This window comes from Plecotus auritus (assembly GCF_963455305.1).
Source record: "Plecotus auritus genome assembly, chromosome: 8".
Lineage (NCBI taxonomy): Eukaryota > Metazoa > Chordata > Mammalia > Chiroptera > Vespertilionidae > Plecotus > Plecotus auritus.
In genome coordinates, this window is record NC_137782.1 from 175,255,602 (window position 1) to 175,271,976 (window position 16,375).

At 58.3% G+C, this 16,375-nt stretch overlaps 1 protein-coding gene across 3 annotated transcripts in view; it reads left to right on the top strand.

Moving 5' to 3' along the window:
- The window catches only part of EIPR1 (EARP complex and GARP complex interacting protein 1), a 63,877-nt gene that overhangs the window by 5,387 nt on the left and 42,115 nt on the right, over positions 1–16,375 (top strand). For 2 of the 3 annotated variants that reach the window (XM_080685124.1, XM_080685125.1), the window contains exons 2-3: positions 787–870; positions 8,322–8,454. In XM_080685124.1, coding sequence (XP_080541250.1) covers positions 787–870; positions 8,322–8,454 — 217 coding nt within the window. The remainder of the gene's footprint in view (positions 1–786; positions 871–8,321; positions 8,455–16,375) is intronic. The other variant, XM_080685126.1, reaches the window with a different exon arrangement.

Consider the following 16,375-nt stretch of genomic DNA (forward strand, 5'->3'; position numbering starts at 1 on the left):
CGGGAGAGGCCGGTGGCTTGTCCCAGCCTCAGCGGTCAGGACAGCTGTTTACCTCTCTCATGACGGTTTTGAAGAGGATGGATCAGGCCCTGAGGCCTGTAGGACTCCGTGTGCTGGAGGAGGTGGGGTCAGGCCTGTTTCCAGCTGTGGTGGAGCAGGGCGTGGATAGGGCTCACTCGTGAACAGTGCTCGTTTCCCGCTGTGGGACAGTCCGCTCCCACGCCGAGGCTCGCTGCAGCACCGTGCTGTCCTCGGCTCTGGGCTCTGTTGCCGTTCTGCCGGCCGCCTCTGCAGAAGCCTTGGTTCACCACGCCTGCTCTGCCGTGCTGGAGCCACTGTCTGCTGTTCCGTTGAAGAAAAACGAGTTCAACCCATCTATCACTGTGGCCAATTACGGCTTCAGTGAAACACACTTACACCTTCATTGCTTAACAGTTGCAGGCGTCCTCAAACTACGGCCCGCAGGCCACATGTGGCCCGCCGAGGACATTGATCCGGCCCGCTGGGTGCCGCTGCCTGTCCTGCTTAGCAGCCGACGCGTCCCGGGCCCGCAGTGCGCATAGGAATTTGTTCATAGTTTTTTTTTTAAACTATAGTCCGGCCCTCCCACGGTCTGAGGGACAGGGAACTGGCCCCCTGTTTAAAAAGTTTGAGGACCCCTGGTTAACGTTTGTGCCCACTTACAGTCATTCCCATGTACACGTTCGGAGTGGGAGGCGGTGGCTGTGTGTTTGTTACCGGCTGGAGTCCAGGGTGGTAAAGGTGTGCACTTCCTTCCTCCCGCAGGCACGTGCGCTGACTCCGCAGACGGCAGAGACAGATGCCATCCGGTTTCTGGTTGGGACGCAGTCTCTGAAGTACGACAATCAGGTAACTGTTTCTGACAGGTGCCTCCACTGTCATGACTAAACCTGGTCTTACTTTGCGACCATTTTGCTCTTGATTTTTCAAGCAGCGTTTGAGGAAATGAATGCCACACGAACAGAACCCTCATTGGGATTTCACCATCCAGCTGTAGGCACTGGTTGAGTTCGGTAACTTAAACGTATCCGTGGGCACTGCGGGGTCCTTCTTGTGGTTGCGTGGGACTTATGTGTAGGTGACTGGGAAGCAGCGGGCGTCTGTGGTCAGCATCGGCCATCAGCCCTTCTCCTGGCCAGTGACGCCGTCTCGTTGCTCACAGCACGCTCTGCACTGTGCCCGGAGGAGGCCACGGGCCAGCTGGCCCCAGGGGCATGCAGGAGGGCCCGCTTGCTGCACGGCCACTTTAGAAGGAAGCATGCTGGATACTCACAAGGTCAGGGTTCAGTTCCCGGCTTGGCACTGACTGTGACCTTGAACAACGGACTAACCTTGCTGGACTTCATTTCCTCACGGCAAATAGGGGTGAGGCTGTGGGTGGTTGGCACCTCGCGGGCGCCGTGACGTGAGGATGAGTGCTGTCCTTGACGGGGAAATGCCACGCATGTGGGCCGTGTCTGACGTGCAGGGCCTCGGCCCAGCTGTGGTCACACGGGAAACGGCGCTCGGTGTCTGAGAGTCTGGTTCAGCCTTGCTTTAGGGCAGATGTACGTAACCGTTTGGAACCTCTCCCGTGCCCTCCAGCAGGCGGTGCTGCTGCTTGGCCTGCAGGGCCACGGCTCCCGTCTCGGTCCCTCCGGTGTCCTCACTGAGCCGCTAGCAGTGGCTCCGGCTCCAGGTCTGTGGCTCTGGGTCTGTGGCTCCAGGTCCGGGTCTGTGGCTCTGGCTCCGGCTTCAGCCAGGGTGGCGTGAAGGACGGTCTCACGACTCCCGTCCCACCTGCCACGTACAGGTGTTTGCACACAGGCTCCAAGGATAGGTCTCGAGTGTCAGGCCTGCGGTGTGCCCGTGCTGCTCTGGGAGGGTGCTTGGCGCTGCGGGACAGGCACTCACCGGTTCGCTCAGCAAGCGCTTACTAGGGCGCTAACAGGCTCCTGGTTCCGCTCGCTGTGGGCGTGCCGGGCCCACACAACATGAGCAGACGCGTCTGTGCTCTCAGTGCGATGGTGAGAGGGTGTGCGGATGCTTCGTGGCCATGGTGACAGGCATGTGCAAGGTGGTGTGGGACCCAGGAGCAGCGCCCTCGCTTCGGTCCGTTGGCGTTGGAGCCAGCACCACGGGGAAGGTGGCGCTTTCGCCGCGTTCTCGGGCGGGATGGGATGTGCTCACTTGCCGTGGCCCTGTTTCCTCAGTGCTGGGTGGGCCTGTTCCCGGGGCGGAGCCTGGCCAGGGGCGGCGGGGGGGGGGCCACACGCCTGCTCTGCTCCCCTGCGCTGCTGGAAACAGCCCTCACGCCTCACACAGCATGGGCATCCCTCTCAAGGAGACATGCATGTTTCCCCATGTGACACATGGGTTCCTACCACATGCGACTCAACACATAACTCATCCAGTGCACACACAACACACGTGCTTCTTCCCACATGTGACTCATGTTTCCTCCCACAAGCAGCATGCATGTTTCTCTTGTGGATGGCCTGTGTTGTTCTCATATGTGATTCTTCCTCTCACACGTGACGTGTGTTTTCTGCCCACATGAGATGTGTGTTTGCAGGGGCTCCCGCAGGCGCCGGCTGTGGCCTGTGCTGGCGGTAACGGCCCTGTAGCTAGGAGAGGAGACGTGGGTGACACAGCCCTCGCAGCCCTGCTTCTCTCTGCAGAGGGGCCGTGCGTGTTTGTAGTTCCCGTGCTTCCCATGTCATATGTGATTGTCAAGTGCGTGATGACGGAGAGACTGTCACCAGGCCTGTCTCCTGCACCCTCCCCTGGGCTGTGTCCTCCTGTGAGGGGCCTGGAGCTGCACTGCTCCTGCGGTGGGCACCGGAGCCTCTCTGTGTCGTCCTCCAGCAGCTGGTGTTGAGGATGCGCTGGGGAGCGTGCACAGCCAGGTGCTGGTTGAGGGGGCACAGCCAGGTGCTGGGGGGGAAGGCATAGCCGGGTGCTGGTGGGGGGAACAGCCAGGTGCTGGGGGGGGCACAGCCAGGTGCTGGGGGGGCACGGCTGGGTGCTGGGGGGGGGGGCACGGCCGGGTGCTGGGGGGTGGGCACAGCTGGGTGCTGGTGATGGGGGACATGGCCGGGTTCTGGCCCGGGGGCCCTATTGACTGAGGCCAGAAGGTAAACACAGGCTTCCAGGACACAGGTGAGAGCTGAAAGTAGCTGCAGGAGCCTCTGACCCTGGGGTCAAGGTCAAGGTTGGGGCCAGTTCAGGCCATTCCCACACCTGCTACCTCAGTGGACAGAACGGGTGGCGTTGACCCCATTTCTGATCAGATGAGGAAGTTGGCCCTGGGCAGTCACATGGTTTTCCAAGGTGACCCGGCTCGGATGTGGCAGGCCTGTGGCTGAGACACCCCCCCCCCCCCCAGCTTGCACTCATGAAGCACGTGCCCCGAGAGTGTGTGTCCTGGACACTTGCTGTGCTGTCTGCGCAGCCCACGCAGACAGGGAGGTGCGGGAGCTCCGTCCAAGGTCAGACAGCTGGCCCAGGCCCAGGCTCGGCCCCGCCAGGTGGTGACAGCTCAGGTCCGGCTGTGCTGCGGGAGCTGTGACAGTGGATCTCAGCTCCAGCTCCTCTGCTTGCTCTGATGCCCGCCCCCCCCCCCCCCCCCCCCCCCCCCCCCCCGCTTTCCCGCTCTCCCGGCTTTCCGGGAGGGGTGGCTGCGCTGGCGCTGAAGCCCCCGGCTTTGCCTCAGGCCTCAGCCTCTCCGGCAGCCATCAGGCCCCTAGAAAGTGCTGCTGCTGTGCTCAGCGGCCGGTTCTGAAGATGGAGGAGCTGTCACAGCGGCTGGCCCTCCTGTCGCAGGAAGCGCTTTGTTTCTGTGCCCTTGGTTTGCACAGGGCTCCCCGATGGCAGGGCGAGCCCTTCCGAGTCAGCCTCTGGGTTCTCCTTCGTGAGGAGGGGGTGCACGTTGGTCGTGGGGGCGGCTTGGCAGAGGCTAGGAACCAGGGGTTTCCGCTTGGAGGGGTTGGCCTCTGCACTGTGCTTCTCCACGGGTCTCACTGCGTATTGCAAACCCCGTTTCCCGTGCGGGTGGGGGACGAGTGCCAGGCTGGCCACGAGGAGGCTGTGACATGCCCTCTCCACACAGCCCTGACCATGAGCCCCCGGGCTGTGGAGAGGCAGACGGCCCTCCAGGGATGACAGCACAGCTGGCTCCCTCCTAGCTCTCTCCTTGTAATTTTTTTCTCTTTAATTTGTGAGCTCCAGTGTCCTGTGTTTGCATTTTGATTAAGGACAGCTTTGTCACACGGTGCCCCTCTGCCGGCAGGTTCTGTCCTTGGCCACCCTTGTTGGGAATCAGATTCCGGGGCCCAGGCCAGGCTAACTGACCCTCCATTTCTCCCCTCCTCCCCTGGCCCCCCCGCCCCCCCGCCATTCCCTTAACGAGACGAATGTATCGCCCTGTGTCTTGGAAGCATCTCCAGGAGGCTGTTTGGGGCGAGGCTGGACCCAGGGCTCAGCAGTGCAGCTGAGATGCCATCGCACTCATGCCTGTATTTTTCTGGATGGCCTGCTGAATTTAGGGGCTCTAACATTTCTCTCCGTCCCTCAAGCTCAGTGGCCAAGACGCACTGCCCGAGACATCTTGGGTTGGCCCGGATGGACTGCACCACTTCTGTTCCGAGGACCACCCTTGCTGGGCGCTGTGAGGTTGGAATGGGGGTCTTTCCTGCCTGCTGAGCACATCCTGGATCATGGGCGGGATGTGAGCGTGTGGGCCTCATTTGCTCAAGCAGAGTATGGTCCGGACGGGTGGATGGTAGCCATACGGTGGCATGACGAGGGGTTCGATCCTATGTAACTGTCATCATTAAAGGCTCAGCTGAAGGACCGTTACGTGTCACAGGGATCTTAGAACTCAGTTCCCCACATTTACAAATGCTGCAGCAAGAGCCCAGATTGTGAGTGGCTCGCCCAGCGTCACTCAGCCAGGAAGTGGCGGAATCAGAGCGGGACCCAGCCTCCTGATCCCCGATGGCCTGCGGCGCTGAGGCAGACCGCCTGCAGTGGGATGGGAGTGAAGAGGGCTGGTGCTGGCGACTTGCCGTCTGCACTGTTATGTCTTCTTCTTAAGGAAAGGCCCGGCCAGCAGGGAGGTGTTTTTCTTTTTCTTTTTCTTTTTTTAAATATATATTTTATTGATATTTTACAGAGAGGAAGGGAGAGGGACAGAGAGCTAGAAACATCGATGAGAGAGAAACATCGATCAGCTGCCTCCTGCACACCTCCTACTGGGGATGTGTCCGCAACCAAGGTACATGCCCTTGACCGGAACCGAACCTGGGACCCTTCAGTCCGCAGGCCGACGCTCTATCCACTGAGCCAAACCGGTTTCGGCAGGGAGGTGTTTTTTGTTATGAATGACAAGGCAGGGGTGCATTAATGGTGAGGCCAAGGCTGGGGTAGGGGGTGGGGGAGGTAAGGGGGTACCTGTTGTGGGGGGGTGAGCCCAGCCTTCTAGCCAGGGCAGTTCCGCTGACCCCTGGGGAGGGCTGTGCTCAGTGGCAGGAAGCATCTTGCCCAGAGGTGATCCTTACCTTTCCCTAAGAGGGAAGCTTTTGCTTTCTCATATTCAATTTTACGCACTTAAACGTTTCTTTTCAAGGTTTTGTTTACCTTTGTTCCATAAGAGAGGAAGCAGGAAGACTGGCGGGACTCCGTGTCCAGGCGTGGTCTGGCCCTGCTTCCTAAAGAATCGTAGAGCTCTTACTCCTAAACGTCCATCGCCCTGCCCTGGCAAACCCGCCTTTAACCACCCTACAATGGTGACTCAAAGCCTGTGAGTCTGGTCTTCATTGTAAGCTGTTATTGAAGAACTCAGACATGACTCAAGCACTGCCCAGCCGGCCACAGGTGTTCCCTGCCCTCTGAGCCAGTATTAACGGGTCTTTCCTTTGCGCCCCTAATCTTCCCACTCACCTTATTCCGGTGCTTCTCCACCGCATTACTTGTTTCTCTGACTGCATATCCTTTTCACAGGACAGTTCTCTGTGGTTCTGGTGCGGGCTGGGGGCCCTGGGGAGCAGACAGCTCGTCTTCAGGGTGCACCCGGGGAAGCTGAGCTTCAGGGTCACACGGGCGATAAGTGGCAGTGGGGAGTTTGAATTCTGCTCTGACTGAGTCCAGAGCCACCCCTTAGGGGCCTGGGGGTGACTATCCCATGCATACCCTGTAGGGGAAGTGTCGGGGTAGCACGGGGCCCCGTAGCAGGCATGGAGTGCAGAGGCTTCCGAGGTCAAAGGCACATTGCTTAAAATAGCATTTAATGCGTGTTCTGACGGCAAAGCAATGTATGTTAATCTATGCGTGTTAATGCATGTGTGTGTTGAACTAAATGTTAACAACACAAACAAACCACAAAGAAGGAAAGAGTAAGTCTGTACCCTCGCCATCAGGGGAGAACCAGTCACTTCCAGGTCCTGTGTCACGGGACATGCCTGCTGTCCACAGAACATGCAGGCAGCTCACCTAGTCTTCCTCCATGCCCTCAGTGTGACAATGGCCCGTCCCGCACCGCAGTCTCTCACCACACAGAGTGGTGCATGTGTTACGTCCAGTCGAGTCTGCAGCTTAGCCGAGCCCCCCTATCCCGGACATGGAGGGGGCTTCTGAGTTTTCGTTACCATAATCAACGCCGCAGCGAACATTCTCTGATAGAAATCTTTGTGCAGGCCCACTATTATTTTCTTGGTATAAATTTAGTTTTGAAGTTATGTTTTATCTTTCTCATTGGCTTGGGGTATTTATAAGAGAGTGAAAGTGGAAATCATTTTAATTCCTCAAAAATTTATCCAGAAAAGCATGGAGACAGCATGTTTAACTTTGCATTTAGTGGCTAAAATGCAGCATCTATACTAGTATATATAAAAGCCTAAGCGACTGGCAGCTAGGACGCTCACTGACCACCAGGGGGCAGATGCTCAACACACAGGCAGAGAAACATGGAACAGACTGATGAATCTCAGAGGGAAGGGTGGGGGGAGGGTGGGAAGAGATTAACCAAAGATCTTATATGCATACTGGAGGCCTGGTGCCATGCACCAGTGGGGTCCCTCAGCCTGGCCTGTGGGGATCAGGCTGAAACCAGCCCAGTGCACGGATTTGTGCACCGGTGGGGTCCCTTGGCCTGGCCTGCACCCTCTCACAATTTGGGACCCCTCAGGGGATGTCGGACTGCTAGGTTTCTGCCTGATCTCCACAGGCCAGGCCGAGGGACTGCACTGGTGCACAAATCCGTGCACTGGGCCTCTAGTCATTATTATAATTAACTAGGGACCCAGTGCACAGATTTGTGCACATTGAAAGGAAATTAATTAGAAAGTGTCCAGCGGGGGGGACTAGGCGAGACAGGCCAGACACGCCCTGGAGCCAACCTCCTGCAGTCCCTCCCCAGCACCTCCCTTCCGGCAGGTGGGGTCTCTCGGCCTGGCCTGCGGGGATCGGCCGAAATTGGCTCTCCGACATCCCCTGAGGGGTCCTGGAGTGCGAGAAGGCACTCTGCAAAGTTGTGTCGTACAGGGTGTGGAACGCAAACGCACGTGTGCAGTAACCAGATTCAGGGCTAACAGTGCCCCAGGAACAACATGACCCACGGCCGAAGGTGGCATCACACGGCCCCGCGAGGAAGTGGGCTCCCTCCTCTCTGGTTTCGGGGTGCGTCACCTGAGAACCACTGCAGCTCGGCAGCTCCTGCGTTGAGTGTCTGCCCCCTGGTGGTCAGTGCATGTCATCGTGACTGGTCGGATGGTCAGACACTTAACACATTAGCCTTTTATATATGTAGATGTTATAGGACCTGAGAGTTGACAGCGGTTGGACTCGTTTTTAAAAAGAAGTTTAAGGTATGCTGGTATACAGTCCCATCCCAGGCCTTCCCTCCTCGCCCGTGGAGGGGGCAGCGCCGATGTGCCACGCCCACCGAGGAGTGGGCAGAGCTGGTCACTCCCAGGCCCGCCCCTCCCCTCCCCACAGCCGTCCAGCAGGTCCCAGAGGCTCTGGGCCGATTTGCGCTACCCTGGATGACTGCCCCTGGCATGAGCTGTGGCCTAAGTGAGCCCCTTGGCACAGAGCTTGGGTGGGTGTCTCGTTTCTTTAGGACCAGGTATGATGGGCCGTTGCCACCTTAACAACATGGGGACGTCACGCCTGTCTCTGAGAGGGGCGTTGTAAGCTGGCCGTGCAGACGGTGCACTGTTAGCGTGGCAGGAGTACCGCTGAAGACGTCCAGGTGGCCTCACCTCGGTGTCACTGCTCTGCCACGGGAGGTCCTGACCTGCTTGCTCTGTTTGTGTCTGTAGATCCACATCATAGATTTTGACGACGAAAACAACATCATAAACAAGAATGTCCTCCTCCACCAAGTGGGTGAAATCTGGCACATTAGCGCCAGCCCCGCAGACAAAGGCGTGCTGGCCACCTGCTACAGTAAGAGTGAGTACCCAGCCTTCCGTCCACGCGCCGAGGGCGCCCTCGGGGGGTGCTGTGGTGTCGCTTGTGGATTGGTGTGTGATTCATAGGGTCTGCGGTCAGTGAAGCGCTGTGTTCACAGAGAGGTTGTGCTCCTGTGGGCCGATGGTGCAGGGGGGATGGAGTCCCAGGTCCAAGACTCGGGCCTGGAGCCTCGCTGTTCCTGGATCTGATCCCTCAGGGCGGGGCGGGGGGAGGGCCGGAGGTCCTGGGATACGGGACGGCAATGAGCTGCACGCCCCGGAAGGCGCAGGGCGGTGGCGTCCCTGCTGCCTGTGTGAGTGATAGCAGCCGGGACATGCCTGTCAGGACCCCGCTAACCTCTCCTCGCACACACGCTGGGGGTTCCTGTCCGGGGACCTTCACTGGGTGCCCGCCCAGGCGTCTGTGACACGCCTTCTTGATCCTCCTTTCTCGGTCATCGCCAATGGCTGGTGCTCAGGTTCTGTTCAGGGAAGTCGCCCGCTTCTCCTTCCCTGTGACGTGGGTTTGAGAGAAGTTCCTAACATGCTTTCTTCACTTGTCCAGTGAGCCAGGACACGTGTTGGCATTCCGTAACCCTGAGACATCGTCACGCTCTGCCTCACCTTTCCGTGAGCTTCGGAATATGACTGTGGAGGTGTCTCCCCTGTGTGTGTGGCTCCAGGGTGCCTCTTCTAGAACCCACGGGCCGCCCTTCTGCCTTCATAGAGTCCTGCGTGCGCTGCCTCTATTATCCCCACGCCCTTGTGAGAATGAGTTTCTGAACAGTCTTTCTGCCCCGATTCTCTGTCTCTTTTCTTAGCTTTTATTTTATTTTATTTTTTAAAATATATATATTTTATTAACTTTTTACAGAGAGGAAGGGAGAGGGATAGAAAGTTAGAAACATCGATGAGAGAGAAACATCGATCAGCTGCCTCCTGCACACCCCCCACTGGGGATGTGCCCGCAACCAAGGTACATGCCCTTGACTGGAATCGAACCCGGGACCCTTCAGTCCTCAGGCCGACGCTCTATCCACTGAGCCACACCGGTCAGGGCTCTTTTCTTAGCTTTTAACTGCGTCATTGGTTGATTGGGCGCAGCGTCCCAGGACCCACGCTAAGGCCCGTTCTTCCTCCGTCATCCGAGTCAGGAGCTTCTCCAGGGAGGCCCTTCCTTCCTCCTTTGTTCCTTTGAGGAAGGTCACTTCCTGTGCTGTGGTCTGTGACGGCCTGGGGCGCCACCTCACCCTTCCCACGGCGTATTTGGGATGGAAACCTGCTTCTGTGCTTGTGCATAAGCAGCTGTTGTGTTAAGCAACGGAGACTAAGCTTGAACTAGTTTGTCACGTCAGTGCCCTCCCCGCTCGGTGTGGATGGTGTGCGGGTCTGTGGCCTGACAGCCATGCACTCCTGCTTCCGGGGGACCTTCAGCACCCACCTCCCTCCAGCCCTCCCCTCCTCCGGTCCCGGTGGGAGGGAGGTGGACAGAGGCAGCAGTCGGTCGCCCTGCACGGCCCTACGCCCCTCCCACTGCCTGGGAACGGCAGCGCCTTGAGGGGGTGAGTGACCTCGACCTCCCCCCCGTCGGCCCGGCCACACCACGGGTAGCCTCGCTTACCGCTGTCCCGGCTTACGGATAGGGCTGTCCCTGCTGTTGTTGAGCTTAGCCATCGCTCTGACGAGTGTGAAAAACCAGGTCTCAGCGTCAGGGTGGAGGTGGGCTTTGTACGTTCAGTACATTCTTTCGGAACTTCTACATGGATGAAGGTTTTTTAAAAACCTCTAGTCTTTCTTCCTGAAAACTTTACGAGAAGAATGCCTCAGGGTGGAAGCAAGAGGAGGGCAGGAGGGAGGGCGAGGCTGACACCATGGTCGCCTGCAGCCGGGAGTCTGCACAGGGCGGCGACAGGGAGCGGCCCCTGGAGACGGGCCACACACCCTGCAGACAGAGGCACACCCTCATGGGCCGCGTGCACGCTGCAGACAGAGGCACACCCTCATGGGCTGCGTGCACCCTGCAGACAGAGGCACACCCTCATCGTTGCCGATGTCCCCCGGGGGCCGGGGGGCAGGCCTCTGAGCCCGGGAACATGCTGTCACTCGGGGAAGTCACACTGTGGATACTGACATCTGCCTCCCCCCATGTCCACTTCAGATCTGTTAGGTCTGCATGACACTCTGACTCACACATGCAGGTCCTTCTCCCAGGTCTCGGGTGGCGCCTTGGGAAAAAAGCATCCTATGTAATAAAGAGCTGACATGCTAATCAGACCCAACAGCACAACAACCGTCAGATTTCGTGCACCGGGTCTCTGGTGTTTCAGATCATCTCTAACGGGCTACGTTTAAAAACTATGGCTTTACTACCTTCATTCCTTTTTTTCTTTCTGATTTTGTATGATCATTTCAGTGACCCTTTGACATAGGAATCAGACTGTCCAGTTTACAGATGAGGTAGCGGAGGCTCAGAGAGGCTAAGCTACTTGCCTGGGGCCACACAGCTTCTAAGTGGCAAAGCGGAGATACGTATCTGTGCCCGAAACTTACTGCCTTCCTGGCCAGGGAACCTTGAGCAGACCACCTCGAGTTTTGGTGTCACATTAGCATTTCCTTTTTCTGAATTAGAAATGGTTCACACCATTGCTTTTGTCTGTTACGTGTGAGCATCTGTTGTATTTGCTTGTCACACGGGTTGTGTGTGTGTCATGTGTATCTGTTGCATGTGTTTTGTGTGCGCCTGTCTTATACATTTATGTGTCGCACGTGTCTGTCATATGTATGCTGTTTGCATACCTGTCTGCGGTGTGTGTCGTGTGTCTACCATGTGTGTCTGTCACGTGTGTTGCGTGTGTCGTGTGTCTGTGTGTTGTGTCTTTGGTGTGTGTGGTGTCTGTGTGTGGTGTGGGTGCACCTGTGGTGGCTGGCTGTACCCATGGCGCCTCTTGGGCAGCAGGGGGCGCCAGCGTCCTCTCTGTGCCTCGCTCTGGTCCTTGCCACCGCCCTCCCTCCGCCCGCTGGCTGTGCCCTTGGCTGATCCGTTTGCCAAGCTCCTTCTCTTCCCAGGCATTTCTCTAAGTACTGTCACGGACTCGAAGACCTTGCTGGAAAGCACGTGGCAGAATGAGGCTCACTGCTGGCCTCTCACTGACCTACACGGCATGGGCGTGCCTACCTCATGGTGTGGGTGCCCGTTCCCTAACCCCACACCCAGGCCCCGGGACCTGCTCAGCCCCCAGCCCCCAGCCCCCATGTGGCGGCAGCACGCTGGACCCCCGGGCGGTGGGTGAGCTGCAGCTGCCTGGCGATCCGCCTCCACTCCCTGGGGTTCGGGTCGGTGGCTGGCTGTTGTGAGTACCTGCTGATGAGGAGCCAGTGCCCTCGGGCCTGTGTGAGGACAGCGAGGCCGGCCCACGGAGGGTGAGTGCGGGCCTTCACCAAGACCTCCGCCCTGAGCGGTGAAGGGGGGAGCATGGCCGCTGGGCCTTCACCAAGACCTCCGCCCTGAGCGGTGAAGGGGGGAGCATGGCCGCTGGGCCTTCACCAAGACCTCCGCCCTGAGCGGTGAAGGGGAGAGCATGGCCACTGCCGTCACCAGGAAGCTGTTGGGGATGCTCTGAGCCCACTAGCTCAGCTGCCTCCTTCAGGCTCTCAGATTGCAGGTCACCTGGGGGGAGGGTCTGACCCATGGTTCCTGAGACGCCCCAGAGCGCCCAAAGCAGGGATCAGTAGTTCTCTTATAGGGCCTCTCCGACGCCAAGAGAGATACTGGGAGATAAAAGGATTGAGATTCCTTTGGCGAACGGAGGCGTGAGCGGCAGGGAGAGAGCTGGAATCCATGGAGACTGCCCCGGTGTGCGGATGACCGAAGGGAGCCCCGGTGCACGCACAGCCCCTGTCTGAGGCACGCTGCGTCTGGGTGAACCCCCTCCGTGTGCTCTGCGATGCGGAGGGTGGGCAGGTGCTCAGCTAGGGGAGAGGTGGGTTTCCTTACAGCCGGGTGCCAGGAAGTGCACCTCGAAAGGGAGAAGTTGGGAAATGACGGCACGAGAGCCTCCAGGGGCTCGGGAGGCGGCATGCCCGTGCCCCTCAGCCAGCCGTGCCGACCCTCGCCTGCCTTCCTCGCCCTCCCACACCAAGTAGATAGGTGTTGAAATAAAAATGTTTTTATTCCATCTTAGCACTTAAATATCCGTGAGCTCTCGTTTTTCTGTGACTCACAAACGAGGGTTGACGGACTCTTCACTGGAATAGCTGCGCTAAGCAGGGGGCGGCTGAGGATGGTTTCCCTGGAGATGGGAGCCCAGAGGGACTGCGCGGAGGGCGTGTGCTGTGCGTGCTGTGCGTGTGGAGTGTGTGTGCTGTGGGTGTGGCGGGTGTGTGCTGTGTGTGCTGTGCGTGTGGCGGGTGTGTGCTGTGTGTGCTGTGGGTGTGGCGGGTGTGTGCTGTGTGTGCTGTGCGTGTGGAGGGCGTGTGCTGTGTGTGCTGTGCGTGTGGCGGGTGTGTGCTCTGTGTGCTGTGCGTGTGGAGTGTGTGTGCTGTGTGTGTGGCGGGTGTGTGCTGTGTGTGCTGTGCGTGTGGCGGGTGTGTGCTGTGTGTGCTGTGCGTGTGGAGGGCATGTGGAGGGCGTGTGCTGTGCGTGTGGAGGGCGCGTGCTGTGTGTGCTGTGCGTGTAGAGTGTGTGTGCTGTGTGTGCTGTGTGTGCTGTGCATGTGGCGGGTGTGTGCTGTGTGTGCTGTGCATGTGGAGGGCGTGTGCTGTGTGTGTGCTGTGTGTGTGGCGGCTGTGTGCTGTGTGTGCTGTGTGTGTGCTGTGTGTGTGGCGGGTGTGTGCTGTGTGTGTGCTGTGCGTGTGGTGGGTGTGTGCTGTGTGTGCTGTGCGTGTGGAGGGTGTGCTGTGTGTGTGAAGGGTGTGTGCTGTGTGTGCTGTGCATGTGGAGTGTGTGTGCTGTGTGTGCTGTGCGTGTGGAGGGTGTGTGCTGTGTGTGCTGTGTGTGTGAAGGGTGTGTGCTGTGTGTGCTGTGCGTGTGGAGTGTGTGTGCTGTGCGTGTGGAGTGTGTGTGCGCTGTGTGTGTGGAGGGTGTGTGCTGTGCGTGTGGAGGGTGTGTGCTGTGCGTGTGGAGGGTGTGTACTGTGTGTGCTATGCGTGTGGAGGGTGTGTGCTGTGTGTGCTGTGTGTGGAGGGTGTGTGCTGTGCGTGTGGAGTGTGTGCTGTGCGTGTGGCGGGTGTGTGCTGTGTGTGCTGTGCGTGTGGCGGATGTGTGCTGTGCGTGCTGTGCGTGTGGCGGGTGTTTGCTGTGTGTGTGGAGGGTATGTGCTGTGTGTGTGGAGGGTGTGTGCTGTGCGTGTGGAGTGTGTGTGCTGTGTGTGCTGTGTGTGTGGAGGGTGAGTGCTGTGTGTGTGGAGGGTGTGTGCTGTGCGTGTGGAGTGTGTGTGCTGTGCGTGTGGCAGGTGTGTGCTGTGTGTGCTGTGCGTGTGGCGGGTGTGTGCTGTGTGTGCTATGTGTGTGGAGGGTGCATGCTGTGTGTGTGGCGGGTGTGTGCTGTGTGAGTGGATTGTGTGTGCTGTGCGTGTGGCAGGTGGGTGCTGTGCGTGTGGAGGGTGTGTACTGTGTGTGCTGTGCGTGTGGAGGGTGTGTGTTGTGTGTGCTGTGCGTGTGGAGGGTGTGTGCTGTGTGTGTGTGCTGTGCGTGTGGAGTGTGTGTGCTGTGCGTGTGGCGGGTGTGTGCTGTGTGTGCTATGTGTGTGGAGGGTGCATGCTGTGTGTGTGGCGGGTGTGTGCTGTGTGTGTGGATTGTGTGTGCTGTGCGTGTGGCAGGTGTGTGCTGTGCGTGTGGAGTGTGTGTGCTGTGCGTGTGGCAGGTGTGTGCTGTGTGTGCTGTGCGTGTGGCGGGTGTGTGCTGTGTGTGCTATGTGTGTGGAGGGTGCATGCTGTGTGTGTGGCAGGTGTGTGCTGTGTGTGTGGATTGTGTGTGCTGTGCGTGTGGCAGGTGGGTGCTGTGCGTGTGGAGGGTGTGTACTGTGTGTGCTGTGCGTGTGGAGGGTGTGTGTTGTGTGTGCTGTGCGTGTGGAGGGTGTGTGCTGTGTGTGTGTGCTGTGCGTGTGGAGTGTGTGTGCTGTGCGTGTGGCGGGTGTGTGCTGTGTGTGCTGTGCATGTGGCGGGTGTGTGCTGTGTGTGCTATGTGTGTGGAGGGTGCATGCTGTGTGTGTGGCGGGTGTGTGCTGTGTGTGTGGAGGGTGCATGCTGTGTGTTTTTTATATCCATTCATCCATCGATGGACACCTAGGATGTGTCTCGTCTGTTGTAAACAATGCTGCAGTGAGCGTGGGCATGCAGCAGAGTATCTAGGATCTTTAGACCCAGATATTCCGTTGCTCGGTGCGTCCGAGTGCTGGCCTCATGCCTCTGGGCACAGAGTCCCAGGACTGTCTCTGTGAACATACTGCGCCAGGACTTGCTGAGTTCCAAGCGGGGTGCATGGGCTGCAGAGGCACTCAGACGTGTGTATCTGCACAGGCCCCTCCGGAGTGTGGATTCCTAGCAGGGGCCCAGGGGCCCGTGTTGCCAGGTCTGTGTGGCTTTGGGTTTTGAATAGCGGAAAGAGAATTCTGATGGCCAGGGGTCTGCCTGAGCACTGCTGAATCCGCCCGTCCTGATTTGGGAGACAAGGGCTTGCCCGTGAGAGCTGAGACAATAAGAGACACCTGCATTGTTCTTCCAGTCGTTGGGTAGAGCAGTGGTCAGCAAACTCATTAGTCAACAGAGCCAAATAGCAACAGGACAACGACTGAAATTTCTTTTGAGAGCCAAATTTTTTAAACTTAAACTTCTTCTAACGCCACTTCTTCAAAATAGACTCGCCCAGGCCGTGGTATTTTGTGGAAGAGCAACATTCAAGGGGCCAAAGAGCCGCATGTGGCTCGCGAGCCATGGTTTGCTGACCACTGGGGTAGAGAGTAGACGGGGTTCCAGAGTAAAGGGAAGTTCTTAATTAGCTTTTTTTTTTTTTTTTTTTTGATACTCTCCTAACTGACTTCTTTGGATCCCATCTGCGCCATTTCTCTGTCCTCATTGACTTTCTGTGGCACCTCCAAATTTAGTGTCATCTGGAAATTTAATTAATGTGCTGTTTACTGCTCCTTCCAGATCACTAATGAAGATGTTAAATAAGACCTGGTCCCCAGGGCACCCCCTGGATACCTCCTCACAGCGTACCATACTGTCATTTATCTGTGCCCTGGGTTATGTCCTTCCTCCAGGTTTCCAGCCACGAGGGGGTGCTTAGACAAGGCCCAATCTGAGTTAATTTCTCCGGGAGGACTAGAAAGCACGGTGCCGCGTTCTTCCCGCGCCCCCGGATGTGTTACTGGCTGTGCGCTCCCACGCCCAGGGCTTTGCTCCCGCCCTGGCCGTTGCTCTCGCCCCAGGCCCCGGAGTTCTGTTTTGCGGAGGCAGAGAGGGAGCACGTAGCTCCGCTCCGTGAGGCCAGGACCAGCCTCGCGGAGCTTCCTGCCTGCGGCGCTGTGCACCGGGCACAGAGGTGCCTCGCCTCTGTCTTCGTCGGCTCCAGTCGCATGAAAAATGCCACAGGCTGTAGTGATGCAGAAATGGGTTTTCTCGCAGTCCCGGAGCCGGACGTCGGAGATGGGGGGTCGGCAGCCCTGGTATCTCTGCGCCCCTCTCCTTGGCGTGTAGACAGCCGTCTTCTCCCCGTGTCCTCACGGGTCTTCGCTCTGTGTGTCCTGATCTCTCCTTACGAGGACACAGAACCTCTCCCTCGTGACCCCGTTTTAGCTTAATCGCCTCTTTAAAGGGCTCATCCCCAAACGCAGTCCAGCCTGAGGTGCTGGGGTTAGGACTTCCACCGTGGATTGGGGGACTCCACATTTGGGGATGCTTTGACTCATGCCCGCGGTTTGGGGA